Source organism: Pelobates fuscus, chromosome 4 (genome assembly GCF_036172605.1).
Source record: "Pelobates fuscus isolate aPelFus1 chromosome 4, aPelFus1.pri, whole genome shotgun sequence".
Taxonomy (NCBI): Eukaryota; Metazoa; Chordata; class Amphibia; order Anura; family Pelobatidae; genus Pelobates; species Pelobates fuscus.
Genome location: NC_086320.1, coordinates 86,293,102 through 86,315,482, shown reverse-complemented (window position 1 = coordinate 86,315,482; position 22,381 = coordinate 86,293,102). Strand labels below are relative to the sequence as shown.

The following is a 22,381-nucleotide window of genomic DNA, read 5'->3' as shown; positions in this document are numbered from 1 at the left end:
GGGGTGACAGTGTGAGGGGGATGACTTGGTGTTGTGGGTGAGAGGGGTTGGTGAGGTGACAGGGTGGAAGGAGGGATGACAGAGTGAGAGGTGGATTAGGAGAGGTGACAGGGTGAGAGGGGGATGACAGGGTGAGTGACAGTAGGGGGGGGGACATAGTGTGAGGGGGATGACTTAGTGTGGTGGGTGAGAGGGGGTGGTGAGGTGACAGTAAGATATGGGGTGGACAGGATGAAAGTAGGGATGACAGAGTGAGAGGGGGTGACGTAGTGTGGTGGGTGAGAGGGGGTGATGAGGTGAGGTGACAAAGTGAGAGGGGGGGGTGACAGAGTAAGAGGGGGTTGACAATAACAATATCTGATATTCGGCCACATGTGCAATTATTATGTAATTAATTCATGGATAACATACTTTTTCACTTTTTTGTTAAATTGGAAATAAAATATTGTTTGACTTTTGTATATTGCAACTTTTAAAAAGATTAAAACTCTTAACAATTTTTACATTTACAGTAATTTGTCTTGAATTAACGATAACCTGTTAATTAAGTGTAAGCAGTGTTTAGGAGATACGGTCACAGTATGAGCAGTGTTTAGGAGATACGGTCACAGTATGGGCAGTGTTTAGGCGATAGGGTCACAGTGTAAGCAGTGTTTATGGGATACGGTCACAGTGTAAGCAGTGTTTAGGAGATACGGTCACAGTATGAGCAGTGTTTAGGCGATAAGGTCACAGTGTAAACAGTGTGTAGGTGATACAGGCGTTTCATTCTCCACAATCACAGTACTTTTGGTTACCTTATAAGTATTACAGTGACTCACATTGGTTGAATTGGCACATGAATACACATGTGAGCAGTAACGCCACGTCAAGGCTTCAACCCTTGTTACTGACCATTCACACACACCATACTTTTCATTCATACACATTCGGTATTCCAGATGTTTTGGACTACACCTCCCATAATGCTGGCAAAGATGTAATTCACAGCATGTGGACTGCCTACGGTTACCTACCTCTGATCACAGTACACAATGTTGAAGTCGCCGTGCAAACAGGAGAAACCTGTCACGTGTCAGATGGCACTTCAATAATCCACCCTGGACGCGAGCCTCAAACGTGGACTTCTTCATTCCTCTTTATGTACTTCGTGCCCCATAGGAGAACATGCTTGGCAGAGTTGTGACACACACAAAAATATAATGGTTAGAGTAAAATGGCATAACAGACACCGTGCATGCAGACTTGCGTGCCACATATTTACAGCAGACAGACACAAAGATTGTGAGAGACACACCGTATTAAATGTAAGAATTGGGAGTACCATACATACACAATGCACAATGTCACGGAGATTACAGAATTCAGTGACAGACAGTTTTGGTTGCAGATGTGGGGCAGTCCCTCTGGCTGGGGTGCAGTTTCTCATCCACCCCTGGTGAGTGACTAGATAGCTGGGCTTTCTTAGCAAAAAGCAGGCCATGGCGTCTGAGATTTCTGAAACAAAATGATTTGTAGTCAAACCAGGGCTGTACACATATAACACACAGGCCCCACAAACTGCACAGCCCCCGCCCCCCCCCCCCCACATCTAACGCACAACCCCCCACATCTAACGCACAGCCCCCTAATACACAGCACAGACATCCCCAATATACAGCACAGACCGCCCCATACTGCACATACCCCCCCATACTGCACATACCCCCAATACTGTCCAGTCCCCCCAATACTGTCCAGACCCCCCAATACAGCACAGCCCCCCAATACTGTGCAGTCCCCCCATACTGTCCAGACCCCCCCTCAATACTGTCCAGACCCCCCAATACTGTCCAGACCCCCCAATACTGTCCAGTCCCCCCAATACAGCACAGCCCCCCAATACTGTACAGTCCCCCCATACTGTCCAGACCCCCCTCAATACTGTCCAGACCCCCCAATACTGTCCAGACCCCCCAATACTGTCCAGCCCCCCCCAATACAGCACAGCCCCCCCAATACAGCACAGCCCCCCAATACTGTACAGTCCCCCCCAATACTGTACAGTCCCCCCCAATACAGCAAAGTTCCCCCCCATACTGTCCAGACCCCGCCTCAATACTGTCCAGACCCCCCAATACTGTCCAGACCCCCCCAATACTGTCCAGTCCCCCCAATACAGCACAGCCCCCCCAATACAGCACAGCCCCCAATACTGTACAGTCCCCCCAATACTGTACAGTCCCCCCAATACAGTCCAGACCCCCCAATACTGCACAGTCCCCCCATACTCTCCAGACCCCCCAATACTGTCCAGACCCCCCAATACTGTCCAGACCCCCCCAATACTGTCCAGACCCCCCCAATACTGTCCAGTCCCCCCAATACTGTACAGTCCCCCCAATACAGTCCAGACCCCCCAATACTGCACAGTCCCCCCCATACTCTCCAGACCCCCCCAATACTGTCCAGACACCCTCCAATACTGTCCAGACCCCCCCAATACTGTCCAGACCCCCCCAATACTGTCCAGTCCCCCCCAATACAGCACAGCCCCCCCCAATACAGCACAGCCCCCCCAATACTGTACAGTCCCCCCAATACTGTACAGTCCCCCCAATACAGTCCAGACCCCCCAATACTGCACAGTCCCCCCCATACTGTCCATACCCCCCCAATACTGTCCAGACCCCCCAATACTGTCCAGACCCCCCCAATACTGTCCAGCCCCCCAATACAGCACAGCTCCCCCCAATACAGCACAGCCCCCCCAATATTGCACAGTCCCCCCCATACTGTCCAGACTCCCCCAATACTGTCCAGACCCCCCAATACTGTCCAGACCCCCCCAATACTGTCCAGCCCCCCCAATAAAGCACAGCTCCACCAATACAGCACAGCCCCCCCAATACTGTACAGTCCCCCCCAATACAGCAAAGTTCCCCCAAATACTGTCCAGAACCCCCCCCACTGTACAGTCCCCCCAATACTGTACAGTCCCCCCCAATACAGCAAAGTTCCCCCAATACTGTCCAGACCCCCCCAATACTGCACAGTCCCCCCAATACTGTCCAGACCCCCCAAATACTGCACAGTCCCCCCCATACTGTCCAGACCCCCAATACTGTCCAGTCCCCCCCAATACAGCACAGCCCCCCCAATACTGTACAGTCCCCCCCAATACAGTCCAGACCCCTCCAATACTGCACAGTCCCCCCATACTGTCCAGACCCCCCAATACTGTCCAGACCCCCCAATACTGTCCAGACCCCCCCAATACTGTCCAGCCCCCCCAATACAGCACAGCTCCCCCCAATACAGCACAGCCCCCCAATACTGTCCAGACCCCCCCAATACTGTCCAGACCCCCCAATACTGTCCAGACCCCCCCAATACTGTCCAGCCCCCCCAATACAGCACAGCTCCCCCAATACAGTACAGTCCCCCCAATACAGCAAAGTTCCCCCCAATACTGTCCAGAACCCCCCCCCCCCCCATACTGCAAGTTACCCACAATACAGCACAGTCCCCGCTGATGGCTGAGAGTGTTGGGAGCGAGGCTTACCTGAGAGATGTCAGAATGCAGACACCGCACTTGGGGGTAGGAGATTTCTTAGCAGAAGATATGGCCATCAGATTTCTATACCCCCTCAGTGCGCATGGGCGGTGTCCGAGGCTGTCCTGGCTGGGTTGGCGCGTGCGCAGTGTGGGGCAGGGAGATCGAATGAATATTCGGCAGAATCGATCTCCCTGCCCGCTGGTGCGCACGCGCGCTGTCTGTGCCCGTCGGGAGTACTTAGGCGCGCGTGCGCACTGGCCCATTAGATCCCCTACCTCCCCCCCCCTTGTGGCTCCAGGCGCAGGCGCAGTGTGTTGTTCGCGCATACGCAGTAGGCGTCCTCCCACTCTGTATCGTGTTGGAAAATTTCTCCTACCTGTTCTTCTGCGCCTGCGCGGCGCTCTGCTCCTCCTTCTCCTACTCCGAAACGTCATGTCCGGTGCGGCTGCGTCACATCCGGTGCGGCCGCGTCACTTTCGGTATAGCAATCTGACGAGGTATAGTAATCTGACAGAACACCTGTACCGCGTCAGATGACGCGGTCTGCAGGAGGCGGGATTAGGGAAGCGGCTGACCAATAAGGAACGAGCACACATGGCAAATTATGTGTTTTACACAGCCGGCAACAGTTACCACTGATTACACCTAGAGGTATTTAAACAGCTACAGGGAACCTCAATAGTTCATTGCTCCTGACGACGGCGTGCTGAAACGTCGAAACGCGCGTCGAGCTAGACTTTATTTATTTATTTATTTAGCACTTTTGGTAGCACTTACGGATTAAGTTAGTCAATCTATTTTGGTTTTAAGTTATTAGACAGGTAGGGACCTCGGTTATAGTAAGCACTAGTGGTTTATTCACTGTGCTGAGGTACTTAGGGACAGTTTATCCTCCACAGGGGTTTCTGTCTAGGCTCAGATTTTGGGACTCCTCAGTGTCTCCTTATAGAGGCTTTTTTTTTTACCTCTAAACCCTGGCTTTATTAAGTTATCTCTACTACCTTGGACCACTCATTATGAGACTTTTTTGGGGGGGATTTTTTACCTCCAATTAGGATACTATCCAGATAGTTCCACTTTTAGTGAGCATCTATTTTTGTGTACAATTTCCTCTGACTGGTATATTACCACCTCCCTGTCTATCTGCTCTATTACCCATTGTTTTCCCTTAGGATCATTAAAGGTAGGGACTTCCCTTTCCAATATTACTCTCCATATGGGCTTCCTTTAGTCCTTCCTTTCCTTTTTCTTTTTTATATAATATTTGTGTTCAGCGAAGTCTCCCGAGTAAAACAGTACCCCATAGTGCTAGCATATTAAATTCCCTATACTTTCAGCATGGGTTGTCAGGCAGGTCCCGCTAATTGTAATTAATTAAGATACCTAATTCTGTAAAAATATTACATAAAGATATATGTAGAATTAATGTATGTATATACCGTGTTTCCCCGAAAATAAGACCTACCCCGAAAATAAGCCCTAGCCGAATTTTCGGGGTGGCCTGCAATATAAGCCCTACCCCGAAAATAAGACCTAGGCATTTTACCTTTGCGGCTCGGCGGGACTTCTTTCTTCTATGAGGAGGAGGGGGAGGAGCGTTGCGGCCGCGGCATCGCGCAGCGTGATGACAATGTGCGCAGCGTGATGACGACGTGCGCAGCGCCGTCATACTGCCTTCACGGATCTTCAGCGGAAGGATCCAGCGGAGGCACCCAGTGGTCGGACTCTTTGAACGGTGAGTGGATACCTGCATTTTATGTCTGGGACTTAATTAATTAATTAATTAAAGGGGGGGTGAATTAATTAAAGGGGGGGTGAATTAATTAAAGGGAGGGTGAATTAATTAAAGGGGGGGTGAATTAATTAAAGGGGGGGTGAATTAATTAAAGGGAGGGTGAATTAATTAAAGGGAGGGTGAATTAATTAAAGGGGGGGTGAATTAATTAAAGGGAGGGTGAATTAATTAAAGGGGGGGTGAATTAATTAAAGGGAGGGTGAATTAATTAAAGGGGGGTAGATTAATTAAAGGGGTGGTGGATTAATTAAAGGGGTGGTGGATTAATTAGAGGGGGGTGGATTAATTAGAGGGGGTGTGGATTAATTAGAGGGGGTGGATTAATTAGAGGGGGTGTGTGGATTAATTAGAGGGGGTGGATTAATTAGAGGGGGTAGATTAATTGGAGGGGTGTGGATTAATTAGAGGGGGTGTGGATTAATTAGAGGGGGTGTGTGGATTAATTAGAGGGGGTGTGTGGATTAATTAAAGGGGGTGGATTAATTACCGTAAATAAATAAGCCCTACCCTGAAAATAAGCCCTAGTGTGTTTTTTGTGACTAAAATTAATATAAGACCCGGTCTTATTTTCGGAGAAACACGGTATATACGTATGTGTATATATATGTATATATATAATTTTTTTAAAATATTTTTATTTATATATAGGTATATATATAGTGACATATACGTATATATTTATGTATATAGATATATATATTATTTCGGTCTACATGTATTTTGATATAAATATATATTAATATCACAATACAGTTAGAACGAAATAACACACATCTATATATTTTTTAATTATTTATTTTTAATTATTTTTGCAATTTTATTTTTTTACGTATTTACATATTTTATTTTTTATATTATATATAAATATATATATATAAAACAATAATTATATATATATATATATATATATTTAATCAGTATCAGTCTACGTGTAATTTGATATTAATATATATATATATATATATATAATTATATATATATTAATAGTAAAATACACCTAGACAGTGTATGTGTGTGTATGTATATGTGTAATATGTATATGTATATATATATATATATATATATATGATTTTAGTATATAATTTTTTTTGAACACTTATTTTTATTTAATTTTATTTTATTTCCAGCCAGCAGGGGGGCTACCTGTCATTACAGGCAGTCCCCCTGCTGGCAATGCAGCAGGCAGCTAACCCGGCCATGTGATTGTGAGGTCCTCGCAAGGACCTCACTCTCACATGGCCGGGGGGGCTGCAGGAGGAAGGATCTGCCGCGGGGGACTCCCTGGGAGTCCCCACAACCGCGATCGCCGGTGTGGGATCGCCGGTGACCGGGTAAGTAAAAAAAAAAGAATAGGGCATAATAGTACGCCCTCCGGTTTTAAGGGGTTAATTTGGAGATTCAATTTATGTTGGAGATGGCCGTGGGCGTTGGGGGGGCCACCGAGTTTGGTAGTCCAGAACCCCGGTGGCGTTAGGATATAAGTCGCCCTCCTGGTCATCACAGGAGGTTGGATTTGGTTGAAGAGATATTTATGGGTCCTGGCTTTGGAGGGGGGGGCAGAGCCTTGGAAAGTGGTTATGGTCAGGGCTGCAGAGAGCCTCAGGCGGCTGCAGCTTTGCCCGGGCAAAGAGATATTCACGGCCATTCTCCAAGGTGTATCATTAAAGTGGATTGAAAATGTTTGCTTGTGTTTATTTATGTTTCACTTCGATTGCAACATTCAAACCTCATGCGACCCAGACGGTGGTTAACCTATCCTTTCTCCTCACATTATCACCAATCAACAGAAATCGGTGGGCACTCTAATGATCTGTCAAGCCTGTTTTTTATTTGCACAGTAACAACATTCTTTCATTTGAGGTTATACAAACTGAAGGTATAGCCAACACTAACTTATAAACCATCTGTAATACCCAGACTCCTCAAAGCTGCAAATTGTGGTTCCTATTTTCTGGTGGCAGGCATGTACATCCCCATTAAAAGCAACAACAGCGAGAGACAGAGAGAAATATAGATGGAAAGATGGCCTGAAGTGGAGAGGCTTGTAACTGCGGAAGAGCGTGGCGAACTGGGGGCAGATGTGCCACCAGTTTCAGGCATAACATACGACATAATTTGTTTTACCCCCTTGTCTTCTTCTCCTCCTCTCAGTTCTCATTTACTTCTCATCTTTCTTCTCTCCTCACTTTGCCTTGACCCCTCCCCCACACTTCTCCTTACCTCTTTTTTTATTCTGCACCCCCCTTTTTTCAGCTTGCGAAGGCCATCAGTTTAAGAGGATCAGCATCGGCTTGCACAGTTTTGACTATGCTCCCCATGGGTGTGATCCCAGGGTGGCATTCCCAAACATAACGTGGCACTAATATAAAGGATCAACTATGGGAAATGATATCAAAGCCTCTAGACCGGCATTGCCCCCAATCTGTAGGGCAAATATTAAGAGGGGCTTCAGGTGTAAAAATCTGTGGGTACCAAGAGGATGAAAAAGGTAGAAAATCTACCTACTCAACATTGAAGCTGTAGAATAGCAAAAATGTGAATGGATCGATTCAGCTGTTGATCATACACAGATTCTGTTGCTTACTTATTTCTTTAATGCATGCATTGCTACCAACTTGTTTTCTTGATCACTTGAACTTCTTTTGGATGTTTTGTATCAGAAATGATCCTCCCCTGCATGGGGTGGTTATTGTCCTATTTGGACGCATAAAACAAAGATTTAAAACAGAGTTACTGTATAGTAGTTTTTGGTGTATATTTTATTTTAATGGAGTGTGAATGTCTGCATTTTTCTTGTTTACAATTATTTTCTCCATAACACACATTTTGCCTTAATTTAGCTTGGTCTATTTTTACTATTCTAGTACCTAGTAGCAAATTCTCCTGTGATTAATTTTTCCCCAATGAGACAGAATGGTCACAACAAATTTGCAATTGAAATGCTGACTGAGTACTTTTAGGTCTATGAGTGCGGTATTCATGTTTATTTTTTTTATTGCGCTCATGAGGCTTTAACGGGGTTTACCTCGAATACCTGCACCTAGGACGTGATTGAGTGCCAGCACACATTGTAGTTTTGAATACTTTTAGGTCTATCTGGAAATCTTAGGATACATTCGTTTCCTGCTTTTCAGTTTATGTCACATCCTGAAGTTTAAGGTACTGGTCTGACATTTTAATGAGTTTAAGGACTGCTCCTCCAGTTAAAGGGAAACTTCAGTGCCAGAAAAACGATCCGTTTTTCTGGCACTGGAGGGTCCCTCTCCCTCCCACCCACCAATCCCCGGTTACTGAAGGGGTGAAAACCCCTTCAGTGACTTACCTGAGGCAGCGGCGATGTCCCTCGCCGCTGTCTCCGCCTCCGCGACGCTCCTCCTTGTGATTTGGTCGGCCGGTGGGCGAGACTGATCTCGCCCACCGGCCGAGGAGACCTAATGCGCATGCGCGGAAATGCCGCGCATGCGCGGAAATGCCGCGCATGCGCATTACGTCTCCCCATAGGAAAGCATTGAAAAATAATTTCAATGCTTTCCTGTGGGGTTTTGAGCGACGCTGGAGGTCCTCACACAGCGTGAGGACGTCCAGCGACGCTCTAGCACAGGTTTCCTGTGCTAGCAACTAGGAAGTGAGGTACTTAGAAGTGGAGTTAACCCTGCAATGTAATTATTGCAGTTTATGAAAAACTGCAATAATTACACTTGCAGGGTTAAGGGTACTGGGAGTTGGCACCCAGACCACTCCAATGAGCAGAAGTGGTCTGGGTGCCTGGAGTGTCCCTTTAAGCATTACAAGCAGAACCATGTGTTCACATGTCAGCATTATCATAACAATATATATTTTTGCTTGAAGGGGAATAGCTACTTCTCTAAAAATTATACCATTGAATACCTGAAATTCACCCTATTGCATATTAAATATTTTTTTCACACGAGTCTCCACTTTAAATATTAAAGGAACACTATAGCGTGAGGAATACAAACCTGTATTCCTGGCACTAGAGGGTTGGTGTGTCTATTTAGGAACCCTAGCCATCCTGTCTGTACAGTGAAAAGGTGATATAACCCACGTTTTTCCCCACGCCAAGTCGGTCTCGCCGTGGCTGGCCCTGCCTCCATGGCTGAGATCATCAATCTTTATGATCTCAGTCAATCTAATGCTTTCCCATAGGAGAGCATGAAGAGATGATTGAACATGCGCGGCAAAACTCTGTGCTGCGACAATCAGCATCTTCTCATAGTGATGCACTGAGTCAATGCACCTCTACGGGGAACATTCATTGCCTCCATGCAGAGCGTGGAGATGCCGAATGCCAGTGCTGCACTGACACAGGAAGCAAGAGGCGACTACAATGAGAGGTGTTACTAGTCAGCAACGTAAACACTGCTTTTTATCCAATTAGGCAGTGTCTACATTGAAAAGCCTGCAGGGACTCACTGTAGACACCAGAACCACTACATTAAAAAGATTTAGCAAATGAAATCACAGCCTAGCTGAGTCCAAGCCAGGACAGATATTGCAATGGACTTATACAAAACGGACAAGCAACTTTGTTCAGAAGGACTCACTTTTTCATGGCATAAAAATCTGGAAAGTTTACAAATAAAGAAATCCAGGAAACCAGAGCATTTATTTATAGGTAGCAATGTTCTTAAATATTATCGAGGACAATGCAACATTTAGTAGATAGTATGAATGAGGAATACATGGCATTCTGTACTGTGTATCCTAAATGCATTTGACTTGTTTTGTTTAATGTAACAATATGTGCTCCATATAGTGAAAAATCATTTTCTTGGAAAACAAAACAAAAAGTTACTGGAGTTGTTCTTCTTCAGATTTACAATCAAACAGAGCAGTTAAAATGTATTGTAACTCGCAGAGTTGCAATAGTTGCAGAAGAAAAAAAAAAAAAAAGCAAAACCACATTAAAAAAAACAACAACAATGTAAGTTCAGAAAAAATAAATTTGCTCAAAGACTGAATTATTTCCAGTGTACTTTGGGCAGTAATTGTAGATTAGAGATTCATGTTCTTGTGCGGTGTCTGGAAATTTATGTAGACTTTTTCTTGCTGTAAAAGGGTAGAAAATTCCAATTAGTATTGTGCAACAATTATTTAATATTAAGAACAATCAGCTAAAACGCAGGTCAGTGACATAAAGATATATCTCATCCTATAGCTACCTGATGCAAAGAACAGACCGAGTAGCAGAACATTTGTTTTTCCTACAGCAACTGCATTTATTAAAGGGACACTATAGTCACCAGAACAACTACAGCTTAAGGTATTTGTTCTGGTGAGTATAATCATTCACTGCAGGCTTTTTGCAATAAACACTCTCTTTTCAGAGGAAATGCAGTGTTTTGTGAGGATATTTATGAGGTGATAAATATAAAAAAATAATATTTCATAAAAATTATCAACATTTAATTTAATAACTTTTATTAAATAAAAAAAGTGTATATTGGCACTGTTCCCCTTGAGCTAACCACTCATTTTAACTCTTATAGACTCTTAAGACTCCTCATTGAGCTGCATTGTAAAGTCTGTGATTGGTCAGCCACAGAAAGTCTGCACTGAGAAGTAAGGAAGGGTTTGCAAAGGCTGCAGACAAAATATCTGCAGCTTTTGCAAGCTGTTCTAGATATAATCCCAATTAAAAATGCATTAATAAAAGCATGCATGTTTTCACTGTGGGTATCTCTACTAAATAGTGATTTTTCTTGGGGGGGAAGAGGGGTAGTTGAGAGCCCTGTTACGTCTGTCTTGTCCAAAACGGAAACTTTAAATGACTATGAGTGAGAGCAGCTGATCGTTAAAAAAATAAATAAAAAATAACATTTATACAGGGTTTTTTTCTATTGTTTGCTTTTTGGCATTTCAGCAAAATTTTGATAGCTGAATGATGTAAAGCTGGAAGCAAAAGTTCTAAAAAGAATGAATCTCATATATGTCAAAACAAAGTGTTTTTAAAATAATGATATCAAGGATAACACGTCTTTAGCGCTCTCGTGAACATAACTGAGGTCAGACCTTACTGGCATTGGTATTCTGGAATGAATTGGGCTTGAAGAACCTCAATCTTTGTTAATGGGAGAAAGACATAATGGACTTCATTTCACATTTAATTGAAGGAGTATAGGTTGTTGTAGTACATAAAGTGCAGACTTTAAATTTCGTTTAGATTGTTTAAATAAAAATAACAAAACAATAGAAATCATCCACTTCCGTTTTCTGAACTTTGGCTCTTATCAAAAAAAAAAAGATAAAAAAAAAAAGAACTGAAGTATATAATTAGAATGCCTAGGCGATGGCTTAATTATCAGGACACAAAGTTACTCAAACTTGTTAGTGGTTTAATGTGACTTTGTCATGGCAACAATATAGCATTTTGCAGTGCTATTCCTATTTATATTCAAATGGTAACAAGTGCACAGATAAGATCAAACAATAATTACATACTAAATTATTAATATATTCAGACTTCTGATATTTCCCCAAACTATTGAGTCATTGCTACACTTCTAAATAACACTCAAGATCAAATTTACAATAATCCAGCTCAAGCACTGGCTATTGGGTGTTTTTTGCTGATCTAGGGACGGCAGAGTTGTCTGGCCTTGCTGGACAGGGCCTGTGGGGAGAGGCAGCTTTTTTCTTGCCCTTTGCTTTGTGACCATCCACACCCTCTTCCTAGGTATCCCCACATCCCTTATTGCTGTGAGTATTATTCTGGCGAACGAAGAATGAGACACTGCTAGATTAATTCCTTCAGCTTTATTACAATTTGCTGACTAATTAAATATGGTATTTATGTCCATTATTGCTTTATACAAAATGTGCAGTTTACCTTTCAATACAATATTTTCTTGACTGTATATGGTTCTGTGACTACACATTAAAATTAATATACAGATAAAAAGGTATACTTTTCACTTTGAGCACCCACTAGTACACGGGTGCAGGGCCGCCACCAGAAATTTTGGGGCCCCTAACTCAGCTCAGGGTCTGGGCCCCCTGGGGCCCGCCTCCAAATATGCCCACTGGGTCAGTGGCGGATCCAGAGCCTGATCTCGGGAGGGGCACTTGTAGATTATTTAACTAAATAATGCAGACACAATAACCACTACAGCTCAGTGTAGTGGTTATGGTGCCAATAGTGCCGGGACCCCCTCCCAGAGTAAGTAGTCAAACCGTTTAAGAACAGTTTGACGACTTACCTGAGGTCTGCTGGGAAATGGGGCTGTCATAGGGCATAGGAGCAGTGGTGTGTGTGAGTGGTGCAGTGTGTGTGTGTGTGAGGGGGACAGTGTGTGAAGGTTGCAGTGTGTGAGTGAGGGCGGCAGTGTATGTCAGGGGTGCAGTGTGTGTGTTAGGGGGGCAGTATATGTGTGTGTCAGTATGTGTGTGTGACAGTTGCAGTGTATGTGTGTATGGGGGGGGCAATGTGTGTATGGGGGCAGTGTATGTGTGTCTGGGGCAGTGTGTGTGTATGGGAGGCAGTGTGTGTGTATGGGGAGCAGTGTGTGTGTATGGGGGCAGTATGTGTATAGGGGCAGTGTGTGTGTATGGCGGGCAGTGTGTGTGTATGGGGGGCAGTGTGTGTGTATGGGGGGCAGTGTGTGTGTATGGGGGGCAGTGTGTGAATGGGGGGACAGTGTGTGAATGGGGGGGCAGTGTGTGAATGGGGGGGCAGTGTGTGAATGGGGGGCAGTGTGTGTGAATGGGGGGGCAGTATATGTGTGGGAGGGGCAATGTGTGTGTAGGGGGCTTTTTTATAATATGCTTTTTTTTTTACATTTATTTAATTAAAATAAATATTAATTATGTCCCCCCCTCCCTTCTTACCTTTACTGGGAGGAGGGGGGACATTTCTTGATCCCTGGTGGTCCCAGTGGGATTCATTGGTGGTTCCAGTGGGGAGAGTGAACTCTAGCCCGTAGCTCCAGGGCTAGAGTTCACTCTCGCAAGATTTGGAGCGTGGTAACCCCGGCAACGCTCCAAGCTCGCAAGAGGAGGACCCGGAGGAGCTGCAGGCTGAGCTCCCGGGTCCTCTCTCCCTCCCCCCGCCGGTTGCCAGCATAGTGCCTGCGGACCGGGGAGAGAGATCTCTGATCTCCCCCCCGGTCTGCAGGCACATTGCAGGGCTAGCAGCTGCATGTGCTGGCAGGGGAGAGGGAGACCGTCGGTTTTCTCGGGGGGGACAATTGCCCCGCTTCCCCCCCCGAATCCGCCACTGCACTGGGTCCGCCTCCAAATACCGCCCACAGGAAAACACACACAGACACAAACACACACACTGATACAAAAGGACACAGATACATACTAACAGACACACATACTGAAACAGGCATACACGCATACAGGCATACATACTGACACACACATACTGGGACATACACACAGGCATACATAGTGACAGACAGACACATACTAACATACATACAGACACACATGCACGAGGACATAAAGACACATACATACAGACACCGACATACATACATACTCACACACATACATTCATACATGCAGACATACTGACAGACATACAGACACTGACATCCATACACACATACATTCAGAATGGCATACAGACATACACAGACATACATTCATAATGGCATACAGACATACATACATACATTCAGACTGTCATACATTCAGACTGACATACATGCATATATACAGACATACATGCATACAGACATCCATATACACATACACACAGACATACGTTCATAATAATATGCAGACATACATTCATACTGACTTACAGACATACATATATACATATATAATGACATACAGACATACATATATACATACATAGACATACCTACAGACAGACATACTTACATACAGACATACATACATACATACATCCATAGACATACATACACACACAGACATACATACAGACATACATACATAGACATACATGCATGCATACAGTCAGACAGACATACCTACATACATACACACAAACATGCATGCATACAGACATACATACAGACAGACATTCACAGACAGACATACAAAGACATACATATATACAGACGGACATACATAGACATACATATATACAGACAGACATACATAGACATACATATATACAGACAGACATACATGCATACATACAAAGACATACAGACAGCCATACACATACATGCATGCAGGCAGAAAGACACACACAGAGCTCATTTTCCAGCCACCCTCCTGTCTCTTACCTTTTCTTTGCAGGAGGGTGGCTGGGGATGATGGAAGTCGGCGCGGCTGCCTCTTCACTGGCGCGTGCGCACGCGCGCTCCTCCCGCGCGCTCCTCCCGCGCGCTCCTCCTGCGCGGAGTGTGCTGGGAGGAAGTCCCAGCAGCACTTGCGGCTGCTTTTTTTTTTTAAAGGAGCCCGGTCGCGCTATACAACGGCCACAGCGCTGACCGGGCCCCTGAAGATATAGGGCCCATCGGGTGGCCCTAAGTGTGTGGGCCACCCAATGTGCCCCACACGTGGGGCCCGGGCGGCCGGGCCCCCCAGGGCCGCCGGGCCCGTGACAACCGTTATGGTTGTCACCCCCTGATGGCGGCCCTGCACGGGTGCCCAAAAGGTAGATCCCCAGATGTTGTAGAACTACAAGTCCCATGATGCTTTGCATGCCTTCAGAATACCTTTAGAATGACAAAGCATCATGGAAGCTGTAGTTTTAAAACATTTGGAGATGTTTTTGGCACCCCTGTACTAGTACAACACTGGTTCCATAGCACTTCTGTACTACAAGAGGCAGGAGATACAACCGCCTCATAATGCTCTGAGTGTATGCACTCCGGCATCAGCAGAGAAACGTCAATCATGCCTGGGCAATTCCTCTATAAAGATACATGTGCCTGCATACATGGAATGGATTGCGTTAAGTTCATTTAGATGACAACTAGGCAAGCAATTTAAATTCTAAAAATCAGTTTAAACCAATATATAGAAAGTTATATTTTTGTACAAAAACATTATACAATTTTAATTATTGGCAATTAGAAAAAAAAAGCACAACCCACAACTAACATATAGAAAGCTATATGACGGATCTGCTTTTAAAACAAGTTTATACATATTTAGAAAGAAAAAAACGTTAACATTTTTAAAAAAAAGTACATTGTATATAAGTCTATTACATGCCTTACCTTCATTAACAAAGAACTCGGCCATATAAAATGCTACATACACCGCCTCTGCTGTGTGTGAGATTTCAGATGCTTTCTTCCACTCAAATGCAGTTTTTTCAGGATGCCATTGAACTCCATAGATTGGATAATCATATGCTAAAGAGGATTGGTTTAATAAAGAAATGAGAAATACAAAAAAAAATATTAAAAAAATCAGGAATAAAATAAATAAATAGATAAAATGTGGACAATATGCACTCGGCACATTGCATGTGAAACATGGACACAATTTGCATAGGCAGCCCATAAATTGTCCTTTTATCAGAGGGGAGATGCCTAATAGCTGCCGCAAATTTTTACAGATCGCTGCAGATCGAAACCACTTTCAGAGCTAAGAATGAGAGGGGGATACGATCTGCATCATATATTTTGCAATGCTGCAACTTTGTTACTGTGTTTAGAGTGACCCATAGCCAATTGGCACACTAAGCACCATAACCACTTTAGCTTTCTGAACGTTGAATGTGCAAACACTTACAATTTCCTCCACATCAGCAAAATGATGTGGAAAATGGACATCAGTTGCTAAAGTTGAGATTTTGATGTGCTTTGGATTACAGGTAAGGAAACGGTCACAGTCGGAATAAACGTTTTTAATGGATTGTCATATCATATAATTTGATTAAAACATTCAACATAGTTGAAGACAAGTACATGAAACCCCCAGCCTCTGCAACCTTTCCTTGCAATCTTATTATTATGTATTAATACTGAGGAAGTTAAATTTTTCTACAGTCTCAGGAGCGGAAATGATCTTTGGGTTCTGTGGATCCTCACATTTTGTCAGACCGCTCAAATAGTTTGACAAAAAACAGAGGTGCTGAACCCTAAAATTCCTTAACCACTACAGAACATTTTGCACTAATAATAATCATCCTTAGAGTGTCCCTTTAATCTACCTACAATTTGCATTTCCAATTACCAGACAAACCCAGAATCTTTTATGGATCATATTCCATATTTCTGTCTTTATATATAAACCAAAACAAGATCAAATAGCCAAACAAGCATATTTAGAAGGAAAATGTGTAATCCAAGAGAAAGTATATATGAGAAAGATTAGACAGATAGACATAGGCGTCTGCATGAGGGGATTTTTCAGCTTGTTCTGCTATTTTTCATGTGAGATTGAAAATACAGTGCAATACCGGCGCCGGCCAGTAGGTGGCGCGGTATATGGAAAGAAACAGGGATAGGAAGTCCCTGCTTCTCTCTCCTGACTGAATCCACAGGGGAGCAGCACATCAACTCCCAGATTGCAGAGACAGCCTAAAGATCAGGTACGGGGGTGGGGCAGCCTACAGATCAGGTATGGGGCAGCCTACAGATCAGGTAAGTGAGGGATGGAGGGGGGCAGCCTACAGATCAGGTAAGTGAGGGATGGGGGGGCAGCCTATAGATCAGGGAAGTGAGGGGCATGGGGGGAGCAGCCTACAGATCTGGTAAGTGAGGGATAGTGGGGGCAGCCTGCAGGTCAGGTAAGTGAGGGAGGGGGGGCAGCCTACAGATCAGGGAAGTGAGTGAGGGGGGGCAGCCTACAGCTCAGGGAAGTGAGGGAGGGGGTGCAGCATACAGATCAGGTAAGTGAGAGATGGGGGGATCCACCTACAAATTAGGTAAGTGATTGATGGGGGAAGGCAGCCTATAGATCAGGAAAGTGAGGGATGGGGGAGACAGCCTACAAGAAGGGTCAGCAAGGAGCAGGAAGGCAAAGTAAGAGAAGGATCAGAAAGGAGAAGGAAGAGAAATGAGCAGGAAGGGACATCAAGGAGCAGAAAGGGGCAGTAAGGAGCTGGAAGGGACAGCAAGGAGCACAAAAGGTAAAGTAGGAGAAGGAGCACAAAGGAAGATAAATGAGCAGGAACGGTCTGCAAGCAGCACGAAGAGACCGCAAGGAGCATGAAGGGTCAGCAATGAGAAGGAATGGTCAGCAAGGAGCAGGAAGGGTCAGCAAGGAGCTGGAAGGTAAAGCAACACAAAGGTAGAAGGAAAGGACTTAGAAGTAGCAAAATAAAGGGTCAGCAAGGAGCTGGAAAGGGCAGCAAGAAGCAGGAAAGGCCAGAAGGAGCACAAAGGTAAAGTAGGAGAAGGAACAGAAATGAGCTGGAAGGGGCAGAAGGAGCACAAAGGTAAAGTAGGAGAAGGAGCAGAAATTAGCAGGAAGGGTCAGCAAGGAGCCGGACGGGTCTGCAAGGAGCAGGAAAGGTCTACAAAGAGCAGGAAGGGTCTGCAAGGAGAAGGAAGGGTCTGCAATGAGAAGGAAGTGTTTGCAAGGAGAAGGAAAGGTCTACAAAGAGCAGAAAGGGACAGAAACAATCAGAAGGAGCTCAAAGGTAAAGTAGGGAAAGGAGCAGAAATGGTCTGCAATGAGCAGAAATGGATCAGAAGAGTGGAAAATAAGCAAAGGGGAGCAGAAGGAGCCACGGAGGAGAGAAGACAGTATCAGAAGAAAAAGAAGACTGTGTCAAATGAAGGAGAAGAAAAGGAGATTGGAGCAGGAAGGACAAGTGAAGTGACCCTCCACTTTATTCTGGACACCACATCGTAAGGCTTTGGTACCTGGGCCTAGCAAGGAAACTTTGGACCTTCTCATCTCCCCAGGTAAAAAAAAATATCAGTGTTAATGTGTTCATTTTTATTTACTGAGTGTCACGAAGCACAGAGTGCCGCTGGGTAGGGGTGTCGCTGACTGGCTAGAGCGGTCAGCTGGCACTCTAAGCCAATCAGTAGCTCCCCATTCATAAAAAAGTAAAACATTTTTATGAACTGGGAACTAGCGATTGGCTTAGAGATTCAACTGACCACTCTAGCCAATCTGCAGCACCCATGCCTGCCGTCAATCTGCACTTCCTGACACTCCGTTTCAGAAGCCGAATACCACTGAGTGACCTGGAGCTGGAGGAAGCCTTTGGGGTTCAACCATTTGAGAGCGGTTTAACCCCTTAAAGGAAAGAGAGCACCCAGGGGCTTCGTGGCATCATAGCATTTTCATTTAGATGAAGTTGTTATGGTGACCAGAATGTTGCTTGAATTTGCTTAAAGGAACACTATAGTGTCAGGAATACAAACATGTATTCCTGACACTATAGTTGTGAAAACGCTATTCACCCTGGCTTTATGTGATAATGACTATGCCCCTTCCCTTTCATGACACTGTCAAAAAGGGACCAGGCATGGATGTCATTACAATTATGCCCCCCCGGAAAAATTCCTGCGGACGCCCATGCAGATAGATTGCACAGAGGGTTCCATCTGCATAGTCCCAATACCAATATACAAGCAAGCACAGCCTAATATACAGTACAACATTTCTACTTTTAAGGATATTATTATTTATAAAGCGCCAACTAACTAACTGGACTAACAGAGATGTATTTGTAACCAGACAAGTTGGACACACATGAACAGATGGGTTGATGTTGGTTATACTTTTTATAAACGCACTGGAATTGCATTCAAAGTGCGTTTGTTGTTTTGTAATTCTGGATTTCCAGATGTTTACCTTTTACTTTTTAGCAACATGGTATAAAGAAATATAGAATCTGCATTATTAAATAAGTACAAGCCAGGGGGGCTGAGAGATCAAAAAGTACCTTCAAATGTAGAAATAAATTCCACTGTGCCATCGGAATTTGTTGACAAAACATTGTAGAACTTTTTCAATTTCTCATTAGCTGTAAAATTCTGCAGAGAAAACACAAGAGACATAACCACAAATGGTAAGTCGATGGGAGTATGCCACCTTAACACATGTCAAGCTTAACTAGCAGTATTTCAAGCAACAGCAATGGAATACACAAGGACTGAAATAAAAAATAAAAAATGGTAAGCTGTACAGAAATTAGATAATTAAATAAAGACTCATTAAAGAGACATTGTTTACTTACAAAGTCTTCTCGTGCAGCGAGTATTATTTCATAATCATTTGTTTTAATCCCTTTTTGCTTCTGTATACACAATGGAACTTTAATATTAGAATTTATCGAGCTTAGGTCGTTTCCATTTGTCAGATTACAGCAAATTCCAGTTTTCATAAATATGAAGACAAGAATATAACAACAACCAACAGTTTGTGGCACACAATATTTTATTTTTTCTATCGAACCAAAAAAAAAAAATCAACATCAACTATTTTAAAAGATAACATTCTATCTTCATGGAAGCATTTAATACATATAATGTGTTATATATTTTACAAGGGCTGTAAGATTATCATAATTGTTTTCCTAAGATCAGTGACGCAAATCATAATTTGTTTCACAATTTTGAGTTTAAAGGAACACTTTGAGTACCAATACAACGTTAATGCATTTGATAGATTTTGGACTTGTTAATATGCTGTATTTTATTGCATTCTCAATTTTTTTTATAATTTTTGCAAAAAATAAAATAAAAAAAATGTTTTGCAGAATGCTGCACCATACGCCTTCTTAGCTACACACCCTCAAGCCAGAAAGATTTATTGTCAAAGGTATGCTCACATTCTCAACCCAACAGCACGGAGTGAGCTGTTTTTAATAGGGATCGACAGATATTGATTTTTAGATCCGATACCGATAATCTGTGAACTTTCAGGCAGATAGCCGATAACTTACAGATATTCTGTATATTTACCATTATGAAAAAAATAAACTATTTCTAAAAGGTAAATGCACAAAATATATATGCCACGTGTAGTGGATGCAGTGTGGTTAGACAGGGGAGCTGTGTGTGTTTGTGTAGTGTGCATTTGTGTAGTGTGTATACAGGGAGTGCAGAATTATTAGGCAAGTTGTATTTTTGAGGATTAATTTTATTATTCAACAACAACCATGTTCTCAATGAACCCAAAAAACTCATTAATATCAAAGCTGAATTTTTTTGGAAGTAGTTTTTAGTTTGTTTTTAGTTATAGCTATTTTAGGGGGATATCTGTGTGTGCAGGTGACTATTACTGTGCATAATTATTAGGCAACTTAACAAAAAACAAATATATACCCATTTCAATTATTTATTTTTACCAGTGAAACCAATATAACATCTCAACATTCACAAATATACATTTCTGACATTCAAAAACATAACAAAAACAAATCAGTGACCAATATAGCCACCTTTCTTTGCAAGGACACTCAAAAGCCTGCCATCCATGGATTCTGTCAGTGTTTTGATCTGTTCACCATCAACATTGCGTGCAGCAGCAACCACAGCCTCCCAGACACTGTTCAGAGAGGTGTACTGTTTTCCCTCCTTGTAAATCTCACATTTGATGATGGACCACAGGTTCTCAATGGGGTTCAGATCAGGTGAACAAGGAGGCCATGTCATTAGATTTTCTTCTTTTATACCCTTTCTTGCCAGCCACGCTGTGGAGTACTTGGACGCGTGTGATGGAGCATTGTCCTGCATGAAAATCATGTTTTTCTTGAAGGATGCAGACTTCTTCCTGTACCACTGCTTGAAGAAGGTGTCTTCCAGAAACTGGCAGTAGGACTGGGAGTTGAGCTTGACTCCATCCTCAACCCGAAAAGGCCCCACAAGCTCATCTTTGATGATACCAGCCCAAACCAGTACTCCACCTCCACCTTGCTGGCGTCTGAGTCGGACTGGAGCTCTCTGCCCTTTACCAATCCATCCATCTGGCCCATCAAGACTCACTCTCATTTCATCAGTCCATAAAACCTTAGAAAAATCAGTCTTGAGATATTTCTTGGCCCAGTCTTGACGTTTCAGCTTGTGTGTCTTGTTCAGTGGTGGTCGTCTTTCAGCCTTTCTTACCTTGGCCATGTCTCTGAGTATTGCACACCTTGTGCTTTTGGGCACTCCAGTGATGTTGCAGCTCTGAAATATGGCCAAACTGGTGGCAAGTGGCATCTTGGCAGCTGCACGCTTGACTTTTCTCAGTTCATGGGCAGTTATTTTGCGCCTTGGTTTCTCCACACGCTTCTTGCGACCCTGTTGACTATTTTGAATGAAACGCTTGATTGTTTGATGATCACGCTTCAGAAGCTTTGCAATTTTAAGAGTGCTGCATCCCTCTGCAAGATATCTCACTATTTTTGACTTTTCTGAGCCTGTCAAGTCCTTCTTTTGACCCATTTTGCCAAAGGAAAGTTAGTTGCCTAATAATTATGCACACCTGATATAGGGTGTTGATGTCATTAGACCACACCCCTTCTCATTACAGAGATGCACATCACCTAATATGCTTAATTGGTAGTAGGCTTTCAAGCCAATACAGCTTGGAGTAAGACAACATGCATAAAGAGGATGATGTGGTCAAAATACTCATTTGCCTAATAATTCTGCACTCCCTGTATAATGAATGCAGAGTGTGTTTGTGTAGTGTGTATAGTGAATGCAGTGAGTGTTTGTGTAGTGTTTTAATATAGTGAATGTAGTGTGTGCGTAAAGTAAATGCAGTGTGCGTAAAGTGAATGCAGTGTGTGTAGTGTGTAAAGTGAATGCAGTGTGTGTATAGTGAATGCAGTGTGTTTGTGTAGTGTGTATATATAGGAGAGTGCGCTGGATCTTGTGTATTGTTTATTGTATAATATGGCCCCCAGCAGCACCCCATTTAGGCATGTTTAGGTGAGTGCAACCATCCCCCCATGTTTCCTATATATATTTGGGAGTCTAGCCAACTCCTTGGTTTTGCACCCCTCCCTGTTACAGGTGCCTCATCTCAGGTCCCTATTTAGCCTTGTACTGCAGAGAGCCTCAGATGGAATTTTTTCCCAAGTAAGTGGTTAATCTCATAAGAGCAGACATTAGACTGTGAGAGTAGGACCTGCCAAAGATGGGGTACATTGACGTTGTGGCAGGCTTATGCAATGTATGATCATATAATGTAACTAA

At 43.6% G+C, this 22,381-nt stretch overlaps 1 protein-coding gene across 1 annotated transcript in view; it reads right to left on the bottom strand.

Moving 5' to 3' along the window:
- Window positions 1–9,941: 9,941 nt before the first annotated feature.
- LOC134608512 (gamma-glutamyl hydrolase-like) overlaps window positions 9,942–22,381 on the bottom strand; it is a 45,202-nt gene continuing 32,762 nt past the window's right edge. The window contains exons 7-9 of the mRNA XM_063451363.1: window positions 19,138–19,228; window positions 15,503–15,640; window positions 9,942–10,403 (exon numbers count right to left, since the gene is read on the bottom strand). Of these exons, the coding sequence (XP_063307433.1) occupies window positions 10,285–10,403; window positions 15,503–15,640; window positions 19,138–19,228 (348 nt within the window). The 3' untranslated portion in view covers window positions 9,942–10,284. The remainder of the gene's footprint in view (window positions 10,404–15,502; window positions 15,641–19,137; window positions 19,229–22,381) is intronic.